The 19258-nt window shown below is 45.2% G+C and overlaps 2 protein-coding genes across 2 annotated transcripts in view; one reads left to right on the top strand and one right to left on the bottom strand.

Moving 5' to 3' along the window:
• The window catches only part of nrap (nebulin-related anchoring protein), a 220693-nt gene that overhangs the window by 42665 nt on the left and 158770 nt on the right, over positions 1-19258 (bottom strand). The window lies entirely within an intron of this gene.
• The window catches only part of LOC139260425 (hyaluronan-binding protein 2-like), a 69127-nt gene that overhangs the window by 36151 nt on the left and 13718 nt on the right, over positions 1-19258 (top strand). The window contains exons 8-12 of the mRNA XM_070876990.1: positions 3098-3192; positions 15895-16153; positions 17690-17832; positions 18620-18754; positions 18870-19015. Coding sequence (XP_070733091.1) covers positions 3098-3192; positions 15895-16153; positions 17690-17832; positions 18620-18754; positions 18870-19015 — 778 coding nt within the window. The remainder of the gene's footprint in view (positions 1-3097; positions 3193-15894; positions 16154-17689; positions 17833-18619; positions 18755-18869; positions 19016-19258) is intronic.

Below are 19258 nucleotides of genomic sequence, written 5' to 3'. Positions count from 1 at the left end.
GAAAATGGTGACATGATAGGTCCAAGTCAGCATGGATTTGTGAAAGGGAAATCATGCTTGACAAATCTTCTGGAATTTTTTGAGGATGTTTCCAGTAAAGTGGACAATGGAGAACCAGTTGATGTGGTATATTTGGACTTTCAGAAGGCTTTCGACAAGGTCCCACACAAGAGATTAATGTGCAAAGTTAAAGCACATGGGATTGGGGGTAGTGTGCTGACGTGGATTGAGAACTGGTTGTCAGACAGGAAGCCAAGAGTAGGAGTAAACGGGTACTTTTCAGAATGGCAGGCAGTGACTAGTGGAGTGCCGCAAGGTTCTGTGCTGGGGCCCCAGCTGTTTACATTGTACATTAATGATTTAGACGAGGGGATTAAATGCAGTATCTCCAAATTTGCGGATGATACTAAGTTGGGTGGCAGTGTGAGCTGCGAGGAGGATGCTATTAGGCTGCAGAGTGACTTGGATAGGTTAGGTGAGTGGGCAAATGCATGGCAGATGAAGTATAATGTGGATAAATGTGAGGTTATCCACTTTGGTGGTAAAAACAGAGAGACAGACTATTATCTGAATGGTGACAGATTAGGAAAAGGGAAGGTGCAACGAGACCTGAGTGTCATGGTACATCAGTCATTGAAGGTTAGCATGCAGGTACAGCAGGCGGTTAAGAAAGCAAATGGCATGTTGGCCTTCATAGCGAGGGGATTTGAATACAGGGGCAGGGAGGTGTTGCTACAGTTGTACAGGGCCTTGGTGAGGCCACACCTGGAGTATTGTGTACAGTTTTGGTCTCCTAACTTGAGGAAGGACATTCTTGCTATTGAGGGAGTGCAGCGAAGGTTCACCAGACTGATTCCCGGGATGGCGGGACTGACCTATCAAGAAAGATTGGATCAACTGGGCTTGTATTCACTGGAGTTCAGAAGAATGAGAGGGGACCTCATAGAAACGTTTAAAATTCTGACGGGTTTAGACAGGTTAGATGCAGAAAGAATGTTCCCAATGTTGGGGAAGTCCAGAACCAGGGGTCACAGTCTGAGGATAAGGGGTAAGCCATTTAGGACCGAGATGAGGAGAAACTTCTTCACCCAGAGAGTGGTGAACCTGTGGAATTCTCTACCACAGAAAGTAGTTGAGGCCAATTCACTAAATATATTCAAAAGGGAGTTAGATGAAGTCCTTACTACTCGGGGGATCAAGGGTTATGGCGAGAAAGCAGGAAGGGGGTACTGAAGTTTCATGTTCAGCCATGAACTCATTGAATGGCGGTGCAGGCTAGAAGGGCTGAATGGCCTGCTCCTGCACCTATTTTCTATGTTTCTATGGAGGCATTTGAGAACAAGAAATCCCTCATTACGGCCTGCCAGATCAGGACCTGGACCAGCCAGGATCCCTTAGTGTCCCTGGTAAAAAGCTGTGTCTTCCATGGGAGCTGGTCCAGTGTCCCAGTGGAGATGCAGGAAGCGATTAAGCCATTCCACACACACAAAGAGGAGCTGTCCCTGCAGGCGGACTGTCTCTTGTGGGGTAATCGTGTGGTCTTGGCCAAGAAAGGCAGAAACATATTTATTTGTGAACTGCACAACACCCACCCAGGCATCATGACGATGAAAGCCAGAGCCAGATCCCATGTGTGGTGGCCAGGCATCGACTCAGATTTAGAGTCATGTGCATGCCAGTGTAACACTTGCTCTCAGTTGAGCAATGCACCCAGAGAGGCACTGCTAAGTTTATGGTCCTGGCCATCCAAACCGTAATCAAGGATCCATGTAAACTATGCAGGCCCATTCCTAGGCAAAATGTTTTTGGTTGTCGTGGATGCTTACTCAAAGTGGATTGAATGTGCAATAATGTCTGTAAGCACATCCATGGCCACCATTGAAAGTCTACGAGCTTTGTTTGCCACACACGGCCTTCCCGATGTCCTAGTCAGCGACAATGGGCCGTGCTTCACCAATGCCGAATTCAAAGAGTTCATGACCCACAACGGGATCAAACATGTCACATCTGCGCCGTTCAAGCCCGCATCCAATGGCCAGGCAGAATGGGCAGTTCAATCAAAGCTTGAAGCGTGTGTCGGAAGGCTCCCTGCAGACCCAATTGTCCCGAGTGCTGCTCAGCTACCAGACCCCACTCACTCACAGGGATTCCTCTAGCCGAGCTGCTCATGAAAAGGGCGCTTAAAACAAGGCTCTCCCTGGTCCACCCTGATCTACCTGATCATGTAACAGAACTCGTTATCCCCAGCAGCTTGGCAATGAAGAACTGACCAACCCAACCACACCATCATTTGTACCGAGACGATCGACAAGGGAGCGCAAAGCACCAGGTCGTCTCACCTTGTAAATAAGTCTATTGTTGACTTCACGGGGGAGTGATGTTATGTATTTAACCCCTTGTAATCTTGTAACCTGCATCACACCTGTCCACCAGAGGGCCTACCTGTCAAAGTCCCAAGGGATCCCAGCATCCCTTGGGAGCATGGTGTATAAACAGGCCAACCATAAGGTACCTGCACTCTGGAACTACAATAAAGGAGCTAAGGTCACACTTGCTCATTACACACAGTACTCGGCTTGACCATTTATTGAGTATAACTCCCACAATATCAGATTCGAAGACTTGAGGCCTGCTTTAAATCAGGTAAAAACTGCACATAATAACATGGGGGAGAAGTGCTTGTGGTTGCATACCTGCATCTCATTAAAACCACAAAAAAGTGTGTTTAAATCATTGCTTCTCCATGCCTGACTATAACTGAGCACCCATTTAAAATGGTGCTGTTGGATAAGCCCCTTTCAGCCGTGTTGGGACCTTTTTCTTAAAGTAGTTGTAGGAAGGACCTGTAGTTTGCCTCAATGGAATGCTCATCCTGAGAGTGGTGTAGAAGAGGATAAAACAGAAAAGTACAGTCTTGTCCAGCTGACACACACCTCGCTCTCCCTATTAAAGGAGGAAGCTTGGAATTAGAATTGGTGCTGAGAGAAAGTAAAGGGGGAAATAGCGATGACAACAATAATCAAAAGAATGGAAGTCATTTTCAGTATGATACAAGTGGCTAAAACTGTCATAACCTTTTCACTTTATCTTTGATCAGGAATCCAGATGATGACGATAAACCTTGGTGCTTTTTTAAAGAATCAAATGGAAAACTGAAATGGGATTTTTGTGCAATCTCTCAATGCCAGAAAGGTGGGTACAACTAAACCCTTTGTGGTATTGTGTATGATTGACGGAATAAACGGGTCCTTTTCAGAATGGCAGGCAGTGACCAGTGGGGTGCCGCAGGGTTCAGTGCTGGGACCCCAGCTATTTACAATATACATCAATGATTTAGATGAAGGAATTGAATGTAATAGCTCCAAATTTGCAGATGACACTAAGCTGGGTGGCAGTGTGAGCTGTGAGGACGATGCTAAGAGGCTGCAGGGTGACTTGAACAGGTTAGGTGAGTGGGCAAATGCATGGCAGATGCAGTATGATGTGGATAAATGTGAGGTTATCCACTTTGGTGGCAAAAACAGGAAGGCAGAATATTATCTGAATGGTGACAGATTAGGAAAAGGGGAGGTGCAACGAGACCTGGGTGTCATGGTACATCAGTCATTGAAGGTTGGCATGCAGGTACAGCAAGCGGTGAAGAAGGCAAATGGCATGTTGGCCTTCATAGCTAGAGGATTTGAGTATAGGAGCAGGGAGGACTTACTGCAGTTGTACAGGGCCTTGGTGAGGCCACACCTAGAATATTGTGTTCAGTTTTGGTCTCCTAATCTGAGGAAGGACGTTCTTGCTATTGAGGGAGTACAGCGAAGGTTCACCAGATTGATTCCCTGGATGGCAGGACTGACATATGAGGAGAGACTGGATCAACTGGGCTTGTATCCACTGGAGTTTAGAAGAATGAGAGGGGATCTCATAGAAACATATAAAATTCTGACGGGATTGGACAGGTTAGAGGCAGGAAGAATGTTCCCGTTGCTGGGGAGTTCCAGAACCAGGGGTCACAGTCTAAGAATAAGGGGCACATGGAAGGGTTAGTTTGTACAGAAATACTGATGATTTCAGACTAATGCTCGGTTTAAATTTAACAACATTTTTTATTTAACAAAACCTTGCAGCACATTGGCTCAGATAGCTGCACCATTATACGCTGGTGATTCCTTAACATCAAAGGGTATAATCACACTTAACTTCAATCAACGTCATCTTTAACTGTCACCAAGGTGATGCCCACCATTGATGTATGAACTGCACACCCTGCAGTGTGTCAGGCTTGTAAATAACACCAATGTTCTTTCAGGAAAAGTGATCATTGATGAGCTCTTGACGTACGGCGCTTGCAGCTATCATGCCACCATGAGGTCTACAGTGGGGCGGGGGCATGGCTTCAGCGTCAGCCTGATTGTCTGGCCCGATGTTAGCGTCTGCCACCTCGTCCTCCTCTTCCTCTCTCTGGTGAGGTGGACTGTCAGACTCATCAGGCAATTCTTGTCCCCTCCTGATAGCCAAGTTGTGTAGCATGGAGCAGACCACCACGAATTGAGCTACCTGCTCAGGGTGGGATTGGAGCTCGTCTCCTGAATGGTCCAGGCATCTGAAGCGCTGCTTCAGCACTCCACTGGTTTTCTCCACGATATTGCGAGTTGCTCTGCGGCTCTCATTGTATCGCCTCTCGGCCTCGGTGTGGGTGTCACGCAGTGGGGTCATCAGCCAGGTGGCGAGGCCATATCCTTTGTCCCCAAGCATCCAGCATTGACCTTGTGGCTCATTGTTAAACAAGTCAGATACAGTGCTCTCACGAAGGATGTGTACATCATGGATGCTGCCCGGAAATTGAGCATTCACTGCCATTATAATTTGCTGGTGGTCGACAACCAGCTGGACATTCAGGAAGTGGAATCCCTTGCGGTTCCTGAAAATCTCTGCACCCTGAAAAGATGTCCGCATCGCAATGTGCGTATGGTCTATTGCTCCCTGCACCTTGGGGAAGTTAGCAATTCTGGAGAATCCTCGAGTCCTCTCACTCTGTGCCTCCCTGGTCATAGGGAAGCTGATCAAGTTCCTCCTGTGTGCGTACAGGGCTTCAGTGACCTGTCTAAAGCAGCAATGTGTGGCATGCTGAGAAAGTCCGCAAATGTCTCCAGCTGTGGCCTGAAAAGAACCCGAGACATAGAACAACAGTGCCGCGGTGACTTTGACCTCGACGAACAGCGCAGTTCTGATGGTGCTGGCAGGCTGCAGGTCTGCCCATATCAGCTGGCATACCTCAGTGATAACCTCTTTGTGGAAGCGCAGTCTCCGAAGGCAGTTGGTGTCGGGCTAGTCGAGGTAAGAATGCTTCTCCTTGTACTTGCGGGGGGTGTAACGTCTGGTCCTCCTCATCTGTCTGTCACTTCGTACATAGGGCACATAATGCAGTGGAGCGTTCCTTTGTCAGTGTCGAGTCTGCTGCATGTATTTGGTCACCAAGAGAGGGTGAGAAAGGACAGGCCCCATTGCAGTAGCTCTCTGTTTTCCACCGATTGCACACAAACAAGGAATGTCCCGACGAGCACACCTCTTCAATTCCAATCAGTCACAGGGCGGGAAAGATGTTTTTAGAGATGTTCATATCAACTCCAATGATCTCCAGAGTACATCCGAACTCCGCGGAGGTTGAAGCACAGCAGCCTTTTAAAGGACGCGACATATGATCTACAACATGGCGTCCATAAGGCTGTGGTTCATTCTGATTTATTCCACTTTTTGTGGCCGTTTTTTTGAGCCAGCGATATTGTGGGCGAAATGTGTGCGAGGTGGTGAAATTGACAATGGGCGATCTCCATGGCTGCTAGTTTGGGTAAATATGCTCTTTACGGCAAAAAACAGTCGTCAGGCGTTAATATTGAATCTCGCCGTTAATTCCGTGCGGAAAGTAACACTGGGCGATATTATGGCGTTGAATTTGCCTATCCTGCTGATTCTGTCCAAAATAAGTCGGCGGGCAGTAATATTTTTTCTCGGCATTAACCACATGGGGAAAGTAACGCTTGGCGATAAGTTTCCGAAAAATGCCCGCCAGTTTCCATTTTGTGCCAAAATGGGCGATATATGAGCGTTATATGTCATTTCAGCGGTAAAATGGGCATTAAGTGGGCGTTAAACAGGCAAAAAAGTGGAGGTTCTAGCCCATGATAACACTCCTGTGAAGCGCTTGGGATGTTTTACTATGTTAAAGGCGCTATATAAATACAAGTTGTTGTTACAACCCAAATTGAATACAATCAGAATGAAAGGCACAGACCAGGAGTCAGAGAATGTTTTGGATGAATGCGCTTTGAACCAATAAAGTAATCAAGCAAAATCTCCAGAATAGTCATACCTATTCACATCAATTCAATGCTATTCAACCCTGGCCTGCTGGCTGCCACAAACCTGATGAAGGGAATTCCTATTCTCGATGCCTGAAATTCTCAAGGTGCTGTAGTCTAAGTTTGTGCAGTTTGCAGAATTTCCTCTGAATTTCCTTTGTACTAATTCTCTCAATGTAAACTTGAAGCAAATCTTTCCCTATCATAGAATCACGGAATCATGGAAATTTACATCATGGAAGGAGGCCATTTCAGCCCATCGTGTCTGCACTGGCCGAGCAAGAGCTATCCAGCCTAGTCCCACTTTCCAGCTCTTGGTCCGTAGCCCTGAAGGTTACCTCACTTTAAGTGCACGTCCAAGTATTTTAAAAATGTGGTGAAGCTGTCTGCCTCTACCACCCTTTCAGACCATGGGTAAAGAAATTTCTCCTCATACCTCCCCCAATTACTTTACATCTATGACCCCTGGGTGTTGAACCCTCTGCCAAGGGAACAGGTCGTTCCTTTCCACTCTATCCAGGCCCCTCATAATTTTGTACACCTCAATCAGGTCTCCCCTCAGCATCCTCTGTTCCAACAAAAACAGACTCATCATCTCCAATCATTCCTCATAGACAAAATTCTCCAGGCCAGGCAACATTCTTGTAAATCTCCTCTGCAGCCTTTCCAGTGCAATCACATCTTTCCTGTAATGTGGAGATCAGAACATCACACAGTTCTCCAGCTGTGGCCTAACCAGTGTTTTATACAGTTCAAGCATAACGTCCTTGCTCTTGTATTCCATGCCTCGACTAATAAAGGCAAGTATTCCATATGCCTTCTTAACCACCTTATCTACCTGGCCTGCTACCTTCAGGGATCGATGGACCAGCACTCCAAGGTCCTTCTGTACCTCTATACTTTTCAGTGTCGTATCAAATAATGTGTATTCTCTTGCCTTGTTAGACCTCCCCAAATGCATTACGTCATCCGGGTTGAATTCCATTTGCCAGTGTTCTGCTCACCTGAACAATACATTGATATCTTCCTGCAGTCCGCAGCTTTCTTACATAAGAAATAGGAGCAGGAGTAGGCCACCTGGCCCTTCGAGCCTGCTCCGCCATTTAATAAGATCATGGTTGATCTGATCATGGATTCAGCTCCACTTCCCTGCCCGCTCCCCATAACCCTTTAAGCCCTTATTGCTCAAAAATCTGACTATCTCCGCCTTAAATATATTCAATAACACAGCCTCCACAGCTTTCTGGGGCAGAGAATTCCACAGATTTACAACCCTCTGAGAGAAGAAATTCCTCCTCATCTCAGTTTTAAATGGGCAGCCCCTTATTCTGAGGCTATGTCCCCTAGTTTTAGTTTCCCCTATGAGTGCAAATATCCTCTCTGCATCTACCCTGTCGAGCTGCCTCATTATCTTATATGTTTCGATAAGATCACTTCTCATTCACCTGAACTCCAATGTATATAAGCCCCAACCTACTCAACCTATCTTCATAAGTCAACCCCCTCATCTCCAGAATCGACCTAGTGAACCTTCTCTGAACTGAATTATGATCACTAGCACCAAAATGCTCTCCGAGTGATACCCCTTCCACCTGCCCCTCTTCATTCCCCAAAATCAAGTCCAGAACCGCCCCCTCCCTTGTTTGGCTTGTTACATACTGGCTAAAGAAGTTCTCCTGAATGCATTTTAGGAATTCTGCACCATCTGTACCATTCACACTACTTTTTTCACAGTTAATATTAGGGTAGTTGAAATCCCCCACTATTACAGCTCTATAGTTTTTGCACGACATCAATTTGCCCACATATTTGTTCTTCTATCTCCCTCTGACTGTTTAGGGGTCTACAGTACATTCCCAGTAGTGTGATCGCCCTTTTTTGTCCTTCAATTCAACACATGTAGCCTTGTTTGATGAACCCTCTAACAAATTCCCTGGATTCTGGGGCGGTCCCAGCAGATTGAAAACTGCAAATGTAACGCCCCTATTTTAAAAAGGAGGCAGACAAAAAGCAGGAAACTATAGACCAGTTAGCCTAATATCGGTGGTTGGGAAAATGTTGGAGCCCATTATTTAAAGAAGTAGTAGCAGGACATTTGGAAAAGCAAAATTTGGTCAGGCAGAGCCAGCATTGATTTATGAAGGGGAAGTCATGTTTGACAAATTTGCTGGAGTTCCTTGAGGATGTAATGAACAGGATGGATAAAGGGTAACCAGTGGATGTGGTGCATTTGAACTTCCAGAAGGCATTTGACAAGGTGCCACATAAAAGGTTACTGCACAAGATAAAAGTTCACGGGGTTGGGGGTAATATATTAGCATGGATAGAGGATTGGCTAACAAACAGAAAACAGAGAGTCGGGATAAATGGTTCATTCTCTGGTTGGCAACCAGTAACTAGTGGGGTGCCGCAGGGATCAGTGCTGGGACCCCAACTATTTACAATCTATATTACCAACTTGAAAGAAGGGACTGAGTGTAATGTAGCCAAGTTTGCCGACGATATAAAGATGGGAGGAAAAGCAATGTGTGAGGAGGACACAAAAAATCTGCAAAAGGACATAGACATGCTAAGTGAGTTGGCAAAAATTTGGCAGATGGAGTATAATGTTGGAAAGTGTGAGGTCATGCACTTTGGCAGAAAAAAAATCAAAGAGCAAGTTATTATTTAAATGGTGAAAGATTGCAAAGTGCCGCAGTACAGCAGGACGTGGGGGTACTTGTGCAGGTACAGCAAGTGATCAGTATTGTGTTCCTAACACAGATGAGGCTGCACACAGGGAGGTTAAAGTAACAGTGACATCAGTCTTTAATAAGACACTCCAGAGTGAGGAACAGGCTGGCTTATATACAGTGCTCCCAAGGGACGCTGGGATCCCTTGGGACTTCAGGGGATGAGCTCCCTGGTGGCGGAACATGGGAGTGCATGCTTTACAGATACACAACGTCACTCCCCCCCCCCCCCCAGGACAAAGTCAAAGTGAAAACTATTTACAAGGTGAGGCGGTCGGGAGCCTTTCTGTCCCTGGTGGACCGCCTCGGTACAAATGTCTGTTCTGGTGTGTTGGCTGTGCCCTTGCTGCACTGGCGTGTTGTTGGCCCTGTAGGGCTGCTAGGTGAGCCTGGCCTTGCTGGGCTGTTGGGTGTGATGGGTTCAATTTCCTGGTCCAGTGTGGTGTCGTTGATCCTTTGGGTGTGTGTTGTGGGCTCGAAAAAGGTGGTGTCTGCTGTGGGTTGTTCAGGGCAGTCTGTGAACCACAGCCTTGTTTGGTCCAGGTGCTTTCTGAAAATTTGTCCATTGTCCAGTTTGACTGCAAACACCCTATTCTCTTCTTTAGTTATCATCGTGCCCGCGATCCACTTGGGACCATGTCCATAATTTAGGACATACACAGGGTCATTCAGATCAATTTCCCGTGACACAGTGGCGCGACTATCGTTTACATTTTGTTGCTGCCGCTTGCTCTCTACCTGATCATGCAGGTTGGGTTGAACCAGTGAGAGTCTGGTTTTAAGTGTCCTTTTCATGAATAGCTCAGCCGGGGGCACCCCTGTGAGTGAGTGGGGTCTCGTGCAGTAGCTGAGCAGTACTCGGGACAGGCGGGTTTGTAGTGAGCCTTCTGTGACTTGTTTAAGGCTCTGTTTGATGGTTTGTACTGCCCACTCTGCCTGCCCATTGGAGGCTAATTTAAACGGGGCCGAGGTGACATGTTTGATCCCATTGCGGGTCATGAATTCTTTAAATTCGGCATTGGTGAAACATGGCCCGTTGTCACTGACCAGTATCTCAGGCAGGCTGTGGGTGGCAAACATGGCCCTCAGGCTTTCAATGGTGGCAGTGGCGGTGCTTCCCGACATTATTTCACATTCAATCCATTTTGAAAAAGCATCCACCACCACCAGGAACATTTTACCGAGAAACGGGCCCGCATAGTCGACATGGATCCTCGACCATGGTCTGGAGGGCCAGGACCACAAACTTAGTGGTGCCTCTCTGGGCACATTGCTCAACTGAGCACATACGCTGCATTGCCGTACACAGGACTCTAAGTCAGAGTCGATACTGGGCCACCACACGTGGGATCTGGCTATCGCTTTCATCATTACTATACCTGGGTGTGTGCTGTGGAGATCCGAGATTAACGTCTCCCTAGCCTTTTTTGGTAGCATTATGCGGTTACCCCACAACAAGCAGTCTGCCTGAATGGACAGCTCGTCCTTCGCTGCTGGTACGGCTTGATTGGCTCTTGCATTTCAACGGGGATGCTGGCCCAGCTCCCATGCAGTACACAGTTTTTTACTAGGGACAGCAGAGGATCTTGGCTGGTCCAAGTCCTAATCTGGCGGGCAGTGACAGGTGATTTATCATTTTCAAACACTTCCATGACCATCAACAAGTCTGCGCATTGCGCCACCATCAACAAGTTTGCAGGCTGCGCCATTTCCACCCCCGTGGTGGGCAATGGTAGCCAACTGAGAGCATCCGCACAGTTCTCGGTGCCTGGCTTGTGGCGGATGGTATAGTTATACGCTGATAGCACGAGTGCCCATCTTTATATGCGGGCTGAGGCATTAGTATTTATCCCCTTGTTTTCAGTGAACAGGGATATGAGGTGCTTGTGATCGGTTTCCAGCTCAAAATCAGGTTTTCTTTACCCTGAACACACACGCTAATGCCTCTTTCTCAATCATGCTGTCAGCCCTCTCAGCCTTAGACAAGCTCCTGCAGGCATAGGCGACAGAGTGCAACATCCCCACAACGTTAGCTTGTTGTAATACACACCCGACTCCGTACGACGACGCATCACATGCTAGCACAAGTCTTTTACACGGGTTATACAATACAAGTAGCTTGTTGGAGCATAAAATGTTTCTGGCTTTCTCAAAAGCAATTACTTGGTTTTTTTCCCCATACCCAGTCCTCACCTTTACGCAATAACACATGTAGGGGCTCTAAGAGGGTGCTTAACCCCGGTAGGAAGTTACCAAAATAGTTGAGGAGTCCCAGGAACGACCGCAGCTCCGTGACATTCTGTGGCCTGGGCACGTTCCTGATAGCCTCTGTCTTGGCGTCTGTGGGCCGAATGCCGTCCGCCGCGATCTTTCTCCCCAAAAACTCCACTTCTGTTGCCATGAAGACGCATTTTGACCTCTTCAGCCGCAGCCCTACGCGATCCAGTCGCTGGAGGACCTCCTTCAGGTTTTGTAGGTGCTTGGCGGTGTCCTGACCCATGACCAATATGTCGTCCTGAAAGACCACCGTGTGTGGTACCAGCTTGAGTAGGCTCTCCATGTTTCTCTGGAAGATCGCGGCAGCCGACCGAATTCCAAACGGGCATCTGTTGTAGATGAAAAGTCCCTTCTGCGTGTTGATGTAGGTGAGGCCCTTCAAAGACTCCTCCAGCTCCTGCGTCATGTAGGCCGAAGTTAGGTCGAGCTTGGTGAATGTCTTGCCTCCTGCCAGCGTCGCAAATAGGTCGTCTGCCTTAGGTAGCGGGTATTGGTCCTGTAGCGAGAAGCGATTAATATTTATTTTACAATCGCCGCAAATCCTGACCGTGCCATCACTTTTGAGTACTAGAACAATCTGGCTGGCCCACTCGCTGAATGCCACTGGGGAGATGATGCCCTCGCGTTGCAGCCTGTCCAGCTCGATTTCCACTCTCTCCCTCATCATGTGAGGTACCGCTCGCGCCTTGTGGTGAATGGGCCGTGCCTCTGGCACCTTCGCCCCGGAAAAGTTTCCAATGCCTGGCTCAAAAAGGGAAGGAAATTTATTAAGAACCTGGGTACATGAGGCCTCATCGATATGTGATAGCGCTCAGATGTCATCCCAGTTCCAGCGTATTTTGCCCAGCCCGCTCCTTCCAAGCAGTGTGGGGCCATTGCCCGGGACAATCCAGAGTGGCAGTTCATGCACCGTGCTCTCGTAGGTGACCTTGACCATGGCGCTGCCCAGGAGAGTGATAACCTCTTTGGTGTACGTTCTCAGTTTTGTGTGGATGGGGCTCAGGGCTGGTCTGAATGCCTTGTTGCACCACAGTCTCTCAAACATCTTTTTACTCATGATGGATTGGCTAGCGCCAGTGTCCAGTTCCATGGCTACGGGTTAGCCATTCAATTTTACATTTAGCATTATAGGTGGACATTTAATCAAAAATGTGTACACCCCGTGTACTTCAGCATCTGCCTCCTCTCTCTGAGGCTCAAAATTGCTTTGATCCCCTATGGACCGATCTTCCTCTGCCACGTGGTGGTTAGCAGGTTTTACAGAGCTTGCAGCTCATCTGCAGGCTCATTGGAGGTGCCCCATTGTTCCACAGCTCTTGCAAACATACCCTTTGAAGCGGCATGAATAGGCTGAATGGAAGCCTCCACAACGCCAACAAGGTGTGAATTGCCTTGCATTCATCCTTTGTTGGGGACTCTGAGTCATCTGGGTCACCTGAGTTGGCAGGTTGCAGACTTGTGGGTTCTGCCCTGTACATTTCTGCTCGCAAACACAGTTCCAGTTAATTTGTGAACATTGCTAGCACTTGTGTGCTGAGAGATTTGTTTGGTGTTATCACTGGTGTACATAAACGCCTGTACTATCGCAATGGCCTTACTGAGGGTTGGTGTCTCTACAGTCAAAAGTTTTCGTAGGATGGTCTCGTGGCCAATGCCCAGTACAAAAAAGTCTCTGAGCATTTTCTCCAGGTAGCCATCAAACTCACATTGTCCTGCAAGTTGCCTTAGTTCGGCGACGTAGCTCGCCACTTCCTGATCTTCAGATCACTGGCACATGTAGAACCGATACCTCGCCATCAGCACGCTCTCCCTTGGGTTAAGATGTACACAGCTCCTCATATGACTTATCTGTGGGTTTCACCGGAGCCAGAAGATTCTTCATGAGACTGTAGGTCGGTGTCCCGCAGACTGTGAGGAGGACTGCTCTCCTTTTTGCAGCGCTTCCTTCTCCGTCCACCTCATTGGCTGCAAAGTACTGGTCTAGCCGTTTGACATAGGCTTCCCAGTCCTCACCCTCCGAGAACTTCTCAAGATGCCCACAGTTTGCTGCATCTTTGTGTTGGATTCGTATACTCGTCGCCAGTTATTGTGTTCCTAACACAGATGAGGCTGCACACAGGGAGGTTAAAATAACAGTGACCTCAGTTTTTAATAAGACACTCCAGAGTGAGGAACAGGCCTTAGGGGCCGGCTTATATGCAGTGCTCCCAAAGGATGCTGGCATCCCTTGTGACTTCAGGGGATGAGCTCCCTGGTGGCGGAACATGGAAGTGCATGCTTTACAGATACACAATAATCAGGAAGGCCAATTGTATCTTGGCCTTTATTGCAAAGGAGATGGAGTATAAAAGCAGGGAAGTCTTACTACAGCTGTACAAGGTATTGGTAAAGCCACATCTGGAATACTGTGTGCAGTTTTGATTTCCGTATTTACAAAAGGATATACTTGCTTTGGAGGCAGTTCAGAGAAGGTTCACTAGGTTGATTCCGGAGATGACGGGGTTGACATGAGGAAAGGTTGAGTAGGTTGGACCTCTACTCATTGGAATTCAGAAGAATGAGAGGTGATCTTATCAAAATGTATAATATTGTGATGGGGCTTGACAAGGTGGATGCGGAGAGGATGTTTCCACTGATGGGGGAGACTAGAACTCGAGGGCATGATCTTAGAATAAGGGGCCGCCGATTTAAAACAGAGATAAGAAGAAATTTCTTCTCTCAGAGGGTTGTAAATCAGTGGAATTCACTGCCTCAGAGAGCTGTGGAAGCTGGGACATTGAATAAATTTAAGACAGAAATAGACAGTTTCTTAAACAATAAGGGGATAAGGGGTTATGGGGAGCGGGCGGGGAAGTGGAGCTGAGTCCATGATCAGCTCAGCCATGGTCTTATTAAATGGCGGAGTAGGCTTCAGGGGCCGTATGGCCTGCTCCTGTTCCGATTTCTTATGTTCTTATGTTCTTCTATCATTCCTTCTCAGAGCTGTAATTGTTTCTTTAGTTAATACTGCACCCCACCCCCCTTTCTTACCCCCCTCTCTATTCCGTCTGAAAACCCTATTGCTAGGAATGTTGAGTTGTCATACCTGCCCTTCTGCCTATCTGGTAACAGAATTTCTGAGCTCCTTTGTTTTTCCATAGGTTTGAAAGTAAAATGTGGACTGAATGTTAAAAGCTCTTGTTCATATAAGGTTTCAGATTTAAACTATGCTTAATTGTTATTTCAGACAGAAATCCGCGATTATAGGGCAAAGAAAGACTGTGATTACACAACCTTTGTTGTCTGGTATTTATGCTGAGAAATTGACCCCAAAATTCCTGGGACCGACAAAAGCAGTTTTTTGGCACGACATGGAGGGGTGGGGTGGGGTCAGAATTTGGGGCTGATTCTGAATCTAGCAGCGTTCCATATTTCTCTCATTTATCCGTTTGGCAATGCTAGAAGCCAAGGATTCTTGTGATTCCTTGGCCCCCAATATTTATCGGCATGTGAGAGCTGGGGATTTCTACATTCAAAGGTTGCAATACAATCTGTTGTATTTCAGAAGCTAGCTGAATGTGAATGGGATATTTTTTTACATTTCTGAGGCATCCTTATTTCCCTAACCATCTTAGCAAAACCTTTCATTGTATTGAATGCCTTTCTCAGATACTCTTCTTAACCTTCTCTGTTTTAATAAAAAGTCGTTCTTCTTAACAAAAGTCTCTCATCTCAGGGATCATCTGAGTGCATCTCTTGTGCAGTTTCACCATGGCCTTGACATTCTTCGTAAAGTACAACACCCAAAATTGGACACTGGTAGAGTTTCCGCTTTGGGCAAAATCGGGAAATTGTGCTTGAAATTGCACTGGTAAGGTTAGAGTTCAAGTTTTCGCTAAAATTAATTTGCGGATTTATAAACGTAAAATCTTCCATGAACCAACGCAATCGGGCAGCGTAATAGAACGTAATTGGGTTTTTTCCATTAAAAAGTATTCATTGATGTATTTAAGAGTGGTAACCTGGTGCAGTTTTATTAATACAGCTGAAAATGGGTTTATTACCAAAATTAAGCATTTTAATAAGGGTGTCCAGTCATTCACCTGTGAGTAACCGGATTTAAAATAATTGAAAATGACTTTTTAAAAAAACTATACTCAATCATTTAACAGTATCATTGGGGTGTACACTAGTCAGTTTGTTAGTCAATTAAATCTTTTTTGACGTGAGCAAAAGTAGTTTTGGGCTTAACTCACCTATGTATTAAATTTCCCAATCTTTTGCACTGGTTCAGCCAATTGTGCTGGAATCTGGACACAAAACTAATGGAAACAAGCAGAAACCTCCCCACAATATTCTAACTGCAGCCTAAATAATGATTAACATGGGTGAAGTACTTTGGGATGTTTCTGAGAGAAATGATGAAGTGCTTTTTAACGCAAGTCTTTTTTTCCTTTTCCAGCAATATATAGCTTTAGTGTTAGTTATTTCATAGGCAAGGTATTAGAACTAAAATCCTTTTGACAGTAACCAATAGCGTCTTGTGTTTCATGTAGAAACTACTGTAGCGCCTGAAACTGAGCCTGTCCCTGCAACTGTGCTCCCTCGGTCTTTTGAAAGCTGTGGAGCAGTAGCATTAAGAAGAAATTTAAGTCGCATCTATGGTGGACAAAAGACAGCGCGTGGCAGACACCCTTGGCAGGCATCTCTGCAACTAAAATATTCAATAGGTATTTATGATCAAGGACATCAATGTGGAGGAACCTTGATCACACCCTGTTGGGTCCTTACTGCAGCTCACTGCTTGGAGGCAAGGTATGTGCTTAGAAACAAATAATAGATGCATTAGCATAACCTGGAAGTGCTGGGGAATGGTAACTACAGTTTAATGTGGATAATGTGGATTATGGATAACTATTCAAAAAAAAAATCACTTTTACATTTGAATGAAAAATGCCTGGTTAAGCACCAGGTGATATTTTGCTGGGCACTTTCAGATAATTAGGGTCTGGTCATTTCTAGAGTTAAGTCTTACCAGTTTTTATTTCTAGTTAGAGGGCAAACCACCTGGATGAGTCCATTAGCAATTGTGAATGAGTAAATGAACGGCCATGATTTTTTTTTAGCTTTCTAGCTATTCTTGAACTCACTGATCAATAAAAAGGTTCATCTAATTGTAGGAGATCAAATTCTGTTGAGGCTGTCTGGCAGGAAGAAGTAATCATCGACAGATGTTGAATCGTGAACTGTTCCGGAAGTTCATCTCGAGACCTATTTCTGTCCAAAAAGCTCAAAGGAACTTGATTCCAAATCCGGGTTCTCAACGTTATCAACCTGTGCTTGGAAAATGGAGCAACTCTCCTCCCATTTGTGGCACAGTCCCCTCAAACAAGATTGAGCTGAGGGATAAATACAGCCTCAGCCAATGTGTGCTCAATTCATGCTCCATTTCTATCAGATAATTCTTTTTAACGTGGTCCAACTCCCTGTATTTTGAATTTCTATGTTTAAACTGTGGGGAAGATTCACAGCATTAGCAGTAACAAATCACATGCACTGTTTATCATGAGATACAAACACAATTTTAAAGCAACTGTCTGTTGACAAGTTTATGCTTCTGGGTACAGACAGTTACCAATTTCTCAGGCCATGTTTATGAGTGGGCAATCATTCTGATATCCCGTTTATACAATATACTAGTTCGGCCATGGTCTCCTGGAGCTTGCTTGATTGCCTTAGGTCAGGGAGCAATTTCCCAGAGTTTTTTTCTGAAATTAACCACAATTCTTTCTTCTCTGATTCAGCATTACTAGCGGTTGAACAAGCCCGTGCATGAGCTCATTCCATCTAGTGAATGAAGTGTGCGTTAATGGACTTAATGTATGTCTTTCAGCCTTTTGTTGTGTGTATGTTTGCAAATACTAGCCTCTTGAATTGCTTTTCAAGAGACAATTTTAAATGAGTCCCAGCTCAAAAATGAGCAGTGGGCTGGTGAAAGCACAGGATAATAGGTAAGTATACTATAAAAATAGATAAGAAATCATTTAAAGAATAAAGTAGAATGAAATAGAGAATATAGAAAGAAAAATAAGGAACGGAAAATTTAGAAAAGAGAATATGGAAGAAAGAGATAATAACGGTAAGAATAGAATTATTTTTGACATTTCATTGCTGTAAAATCATCCATTTTAGTAGTTGCTAAGGGCAATTAAGGTCTTGTTAATTACCTGCCAGTACAAATTTGTGTTGTTTTCCATACGTTGCGATGCAAATGACTGCATAATGGAATTTAATCTGTGCACTGACTTTCTATGAAAATGTGATTATTTTTACCACCCCAATGATTTGTAGCACACAAGCCAGGGACTATCAAGTATTACTTGGGAAACACAATATAGAACAAACAGAACTAAATGAACAGAGATTCGATGTTGAGCAAATTATTGCACATCCAGACTATCAAGAAACAGACAACGCCTTAATAAATGACATTGGTGAGCGAACTGTTTGTTTCTAGTCTATCAGTTAATGAGATGCAAAGCTGGAAAATCATAGATATTACTGGATGACTGGTTCCATTTTGGTGGAAAGTGTTTCAGAAAAATGATCTGTTTTCTCCTCTATCTGTTTGATGGAATACCTAGGTAACTCTTTGGATAAAACCAATTACGGGTTACACATATGAAGATGCTTATGCAGTTTAAAGAAATGAGGAGTAGTTTTACAAATTGTCAATCCCGATGCAAAGCTTTAGAACTCAGGCATATGTATCCTCCATTTTTCCATCCCAGAGACAACTGAACTCCCAATATGGTTATCTTGGAAGGCAAAGTTCCAGTCAGGGAGACAGATTTGCTAAATGATCTCTATATTATTAATGACTTCCATAATAGGTGCAGAATTGTTTCCTTGAATCAGCTTTGATTTTACAAAAATATCCTTTTGCCTATTTCAAAATTAAATAAGAACATAAGAACATAGGAAATAGGAGCAGGAGTAGGCCATATGATGCCTCAAGCCTGCTCCGCCATTTAATATGATCATGGCTGATCTGTTCATGGACTCAGGTCCACTTCCCTGCCCGCTCCCCATAATTCCTTATTCCCTTATCAGTTAAATATCAGCAAAGGATTTCTGGTTGCTGTGTAAAGCCATATCTTCAATGCGTTTTGTGAAGATTTCTAGCAAAATTCTAAATAGCTCAAAAGAGCAATTCTCTCCGCAGATTAATGGTGATTTTATGTATGGAAATCCTAAATCAATGCAATGATTATATTTCAGCCTTGGTGAAATTGAAAAATGTTGGAGGGCAATGCACCAAGGAAACCAAATATGTCAAAACAGCATGCTTGCCAGATGTTGTGCTACCTCTCACGACAAAGTGCTACATTTCTGGATGGGGGACAACTGAATCAGGTTATCATATCAAATCCCTCATGTTAATTATATACATCTGAAAAAACTGAACTGAAAAATGTGAAAATTCTACATTTAAAAACTCGTTATTCATGCCATTTCTTCTTCTTTTCAGGAAATGGTTCAAAATATTTATTGGATACATCTGTAAAACTAATCTCTCAACGATCTTGCAATAAAAGTACCTCTTACAATGGTGCCCTTGATATGTCCATGATCTGTGCAGGGAATTTAGAACAAGGCGGAGTGGACTCTTGCCAGGTTGGTGGCACCTTTTTTTTAATTTGTTCCCGGATGTGGGCGTCTCTGGCATTTATTGCCCATCCCTAATTGCCCTTGACAAGCTGGTGGTGAGCCGTTTTCTTGAACCGCTGCAGAACGTGTGGTGAAGGTGCTCCCATAGTGCTGTTGGGAAGGGAGTTCCAGGATTTTGACCCAGCGACGATGAAGGAACGGCGATAGGTTTCCAAGTCAGGATGGTGTGTGACATGGAGGGGAACTTGC

The sequence above is a fragment of the Pristiophorus japonicus genome, chromosome 3, assembly GCF_044704955.1.
Source record: "Pristiophorus japonicus isolate sPriJap1 chromosome 3, sPriJap1.hap1, whole genome shotgun sequence".
In the NCBI taxonomy this organism is placed as follows: Eukaryota; Metazoa; Chordata; class Chondrichthyes; family Pristiophoridae; genus Pristiophorus; species Pristiophorus japonicus.
This window is presented reverse-complemented; position numbering and strand designations above follow the sequence as displayed.